We start from the raw sequence: 3985 nt of genomic DNA, 5'->3' as shown, positions 1-3985 counted from the left end.
GGTTCCCAGTGCGGTGCGATCGGGTTTGTGCAGGTGTTCCTGGAATGCTGGCGAGATTGTCAGTGCTGTGGTGTTGGTGCTGGCAGCAACGGGACCAGCGCCCCCAAATCGAGGGGGAATCGGCCGCCGTGCTGACCTGCTGCTGTTCCTGATCCTCCTCACACCATCAGGCTGTGTTAAACTCTGAGTCTGCTCATGGATGGCACAAAACCAGCTGTTTCAGAGCAGGAATTTTGGTATAATCTCTGTAAAAGTGCTGCAGAGGAAGGGCGCTGACATGCCCTGGCTGGGAGGCTGACACACCTGCAGCACTGGGTGTCCTGCCATGACACAGCCAAACAGCAGAGCCTGGAGAGACCTTGTCTTTGCCAGGACCTGCAGTGTGGGAAACAGCATGAAGCGTCTGTAGTCTGAGGTGCCTGAAAAGCTCCAATGTGACGGATGCTTCATCTGGGTTCTTTGTGTGTGTTTTTGCCATTTTTCTGGAGTATTCGCCCTTATCCTGAGAATCTCTGGTGGTTTTCCTTTCCAGATTGCACTTGCCAGTTTCTATGAGGATGGGGGTGATGAGGACATCCTGACCCTTCCCCAGCCCACACCCAGCTCCATATCCAGAGGCACTGCAGCCAGGTGAGGAGGGAGCTGCAGCTGCAGCCTGTCAGCCTGGCTGAAAACTGAAAGCACAACCTCTCCCTAAAGCACTGATGTGTGTTAATTTCCAGGAGAAGTAGCTCTGTGTTTACATTTGCTTCACCTCCTCTGGCTCTAGAAATTGTGAAAGCCTGAGCATTTGTCCATCACAAGGTGTTATTGCACAACCAGTCCAAAGAGCAGTTAGGAAAACTTGCCTCATTGCTCAGGAAAAACTTGATTTGTCCTTTGAGGTTAAAGACAGTCAATTGGTGACACTTGAATTGGAGCATATTGTGTCTCTGCAGAAAAAGTATCTTCTGATTTTGTGGGATACCTAAACTGGTCAAGTTGAGCATTTTACCCCCCAAAAAAGAGGGAATTTTGCCTTACCAAATCCCTGTGAAGTAGGAGAATGCTGTCCAGGTTTAAAGAGGAGTTGCTGGCTGTATCTTGAAGAAAAAATGCTCTCAGGTCAGGCTTTGGTGAATAGAGGTCCTCTTGCAGAAGGAGCTTGGTTCACTTTGGGATGGTTCATAGTTTCATAGGACATTAAAGGGTTGGAATAGACCTTAGAGATCATCTAGTCCCAACCCCTGCCCTGGGCAGGGACACCTCCCACCAGAGCATGTTGCTCAAAGCTTCATACAGCTTGGCCTTGAACACTGCTAGGGATGAGGCATCCACAGCCTCAGTGGGTTCAGATTGGGAGGGTTCACCCTGGGATGTGCCTCAGGGCTGATGTCCTTTTGGACTGATTTTTGCAGTGACCACCGAGTGACCTCGTTCAGAGACCTTGTGCATGCACAGGAGGAGGATGATGAAGAGGAGGAGGGACAGAGGTAAGGTTCCAGCTCAAGACTTAAACCCTGGCTGTTTATCCCTGCCCTTTTGGGAGGACTTGCTGCTTGTGTACAGGTATTTTTAAAGAGCAGATTTAAGTCAATATGGAATTCCTGTAGGATGTGAGTGGTCAATATGGAACATCTTGAGGTCTGACACAGGTTGGTCAGTGTAAAGCCTGTGCACAAGCACATGCTCAGCTGTGTAAGCTCCAGTTCTCAGTGCTGAGCTGGGCTGTGACAGAAAGCCTAAAGTAGGATGTGGAAGCCCTGGGTTAACAATAGAAAACAGCCCTGATCGTCTTTTGTGTCCATAGAGAACGGAAATGTGAGAATAATGCAGGGATTGGTTCTCTTTCTGCTTGGGGTTTTGGGTTTTATTTTGGTTGGGGTTTTGGGCTTGTTTGTTTTATTTTTTTTAAACTGCTGCTTAAGAGTAAAGTAGTAGAGATGGAAAGAAATATGTAGGGCCCCTTTCCAGGGAGAACATAGAATACTAGTGGGAAAGTCACCTACAATGTCGGCTATAAGTAGTTAAATGCCCTTAGGATTAACAGGCAGGTAAATGGAATGGAACTGATGTATCTGAAGGGGTGGCTCAGCCTGGATACGCTGCATGGTCTGCAGGCAGCTGGGAGCTTGCTCTGTGTGTGTTACAAGCCATCTGGAAGCTAATAAACCCAATCTTCCAGAAGTGCTTAATTGCACTTCACTGACTGTGCATCCATTGCTTCCAGTTGAGATCCATCTTTTGTGTGGCATTAACGTGTGCCTTCCCTTGGAATTCCAGTTGGAGGTTGCTCTGACAGGTCAGAGACTTGCTGGAAGCCTTGTTCAGCTGGGTAATGGAGCTGGTACTGGTGTTTGAAACTGGGCTTGTCCCTCTGGGCTGCTCCCCTGGCCTGAGAGTCGTTATTACTTCATTGATATCGATCCACGGGTGATTTCCAGGAATTGAGATAAAAAGGAAGGAACTTGCAAGTGGCTGCAGTGGGACATACACTGGTAATAGCCAGTATTTGTAGAGCTAAAGTGTTTCAATGACCTGCACAAACACAAGTGAATCCTGATTCAAAACCACTGGGTCCTGGAGAGGCAGCACTCCAAGCCATGTGCTTTCTGTTAGGTTTTATGCTGGTGGCTCAGAGAGAAGTGGCCAACAGATCGTGGGTCCTCCAAGGAAGAAGAGTCCCAATGAGCTGGTGGAGGATCTGTTCAAAGGAGCCAAGGAACATGGCGCAGTGGCAGTCGATCGGACGTCCAAGAGCGGTGGTGAGATGAGCAAGCCCAAGGTGAGGAGGGATGAGTTCTTCCTTCTGTTCCCTCTTTCAGTTAAGGCTCCACTATGCCAGTTCTTTGGCACTGAGGAGTCCCAGAATTATCTCAACAGCTGAGGGTGGACTCTGCTCTTAGTGCAGCTCCATTTTGTGTGTCACATTGCAAGAAAAGCCACTCTTGTGCCATATTTATTAACCAGCTGAAGCTGGTCACTGTGCCTGGGGGGCAGGAGATGTTGCTGACACCATGAAGCCTCTGTTCACCCACAGGGGTGGAGGGGATGGGGAAGCAGCTGTCTTGGGTCTGTGTGGTTCTCTAACCCTTTGTCTGCCTCTTTCTTTCAGCCTTTTGCAGGGGGAGGGTATCGCCTCGGAGCTACTCCTGAGGAGGAGTCGGCTTATGTGGCAGGAGAGAGGAGACAGAACTCTGCTCAGGATGTGAGTATCTCTGCTTGGGTTTGTAGATATCACCCAGGGGAGTTCTCTGCTCCAGCTACAGAGCTTGCCATCCCCGAGAGTTATAAAGCTTGATAGAAATTCACAAGGACAGAACTGTGGTAAATCCTCCTTCTCATGGGATTTCTGAGTAGAAAATAATAGATGATTGGGTAAGCAGTTTTCTGGTGATCTTTTAATTAAGAATCTGAATGTTCCTTGGAAGTGCAGATTGGGAAAACGTGTGCAGAGAGCACTAGGCAGTTAACTCTTCTTTATCCATTGGTGTGACCATTGCTGTGTCAGCAGCATCAGTGCAAGGTGCCCTTGTGCTTGGTTTGTGACCAAACCTGCATCTAGGCTGTGGTGGGACCTGGTGTAGGCTCCTCACCCAGCACACTCCTGACTCATCAGCCATGCTTATCCAAAAGGGGAGTGTGGTGCCACCTTCTAGGAGCTGACATCTGACCATTACACACATAGCCAGTGCTTTGAGTTTTCCCCTCAGCCCAAAGGAAACCTGGCTGGAATGTTTTCTGTACCCTGGAGCTCCTCGGCCCATCAGGAGCTTTTCACTTTGTGTTGGTTTTTGTTGTTACCAAGATGCTCAGCAAGGCTGATTGTTGTTTGGGGGCTGCTGCAGGTGCATGTTGTACTGAAGCTCTGGAAGAGTGGATTCAGTCTGGATAGTGGAGAGCTGAGGAGCTACCAGGATCCGTCCAATGCCCAGTTTCTCGATGATATCCGCAGAGGGTATGTAGTGAGAGGGGAGAAAAGGAACAGCTGTTTTCTGAAACACGA

The 3985-nt window shown here is 49.0% G+C and overlaps 1 protein-coding gene across 1 annotated transcript in view; it reads left to right on the top strand.

Moving 5' to 3' along the window:
• Nucleotides 1-532: 532 nt before the first annotated feature.
• The window catches only part of NSFL1C (NSFL1 (p97) cofactor (p47)), a gene marked incomplete at its 5' end in the record, with an annotated part of 5988 nt that continues 2535 nt past the window's right edge, over nt 533-3985 (top strand). Inside the window, 5 exons of the mRNA XM_009069629.1 lie at nt 533-630; nt 1398-1472; nt 2599-2764; nt 3095-3187; nt 3828-3937. Coding sequence (XP_009067877.1) covers nt 533-630; nt 1398-1472; nt 2599-2764; nt 3095-3187; nt 3828-3937 — 542 coding nt within the window. The remainder of the gene's footprint in view (nt 631-1397; nt 1473-2598; nt 2765-3094; nt 3188-3827; nt 3938-3985) is intronic.

Source organism: Acanthisitta chloris, unplaced genomic scaffold, assembly GCF_000695815.1.
Source record: "Acanthisitta chloris isolate BGI_N310 unplaced genomic scaffold, ASM69581v1 scaffold13482, whole genome shotgun sequence".
In the NCBI taxonomy this organism is placed as follows: Eukaryota; Metazoa; Chordata; class Aves; order Passeriformes; family Acanthisittidae; genus Acanthisitta; species Acanthisitta chloris.
The sequence above is the reverse complement of the archived record's forward strand: the minus strand, read 5'-3'. Positions and strand labels throughout refer to the sequence as shown.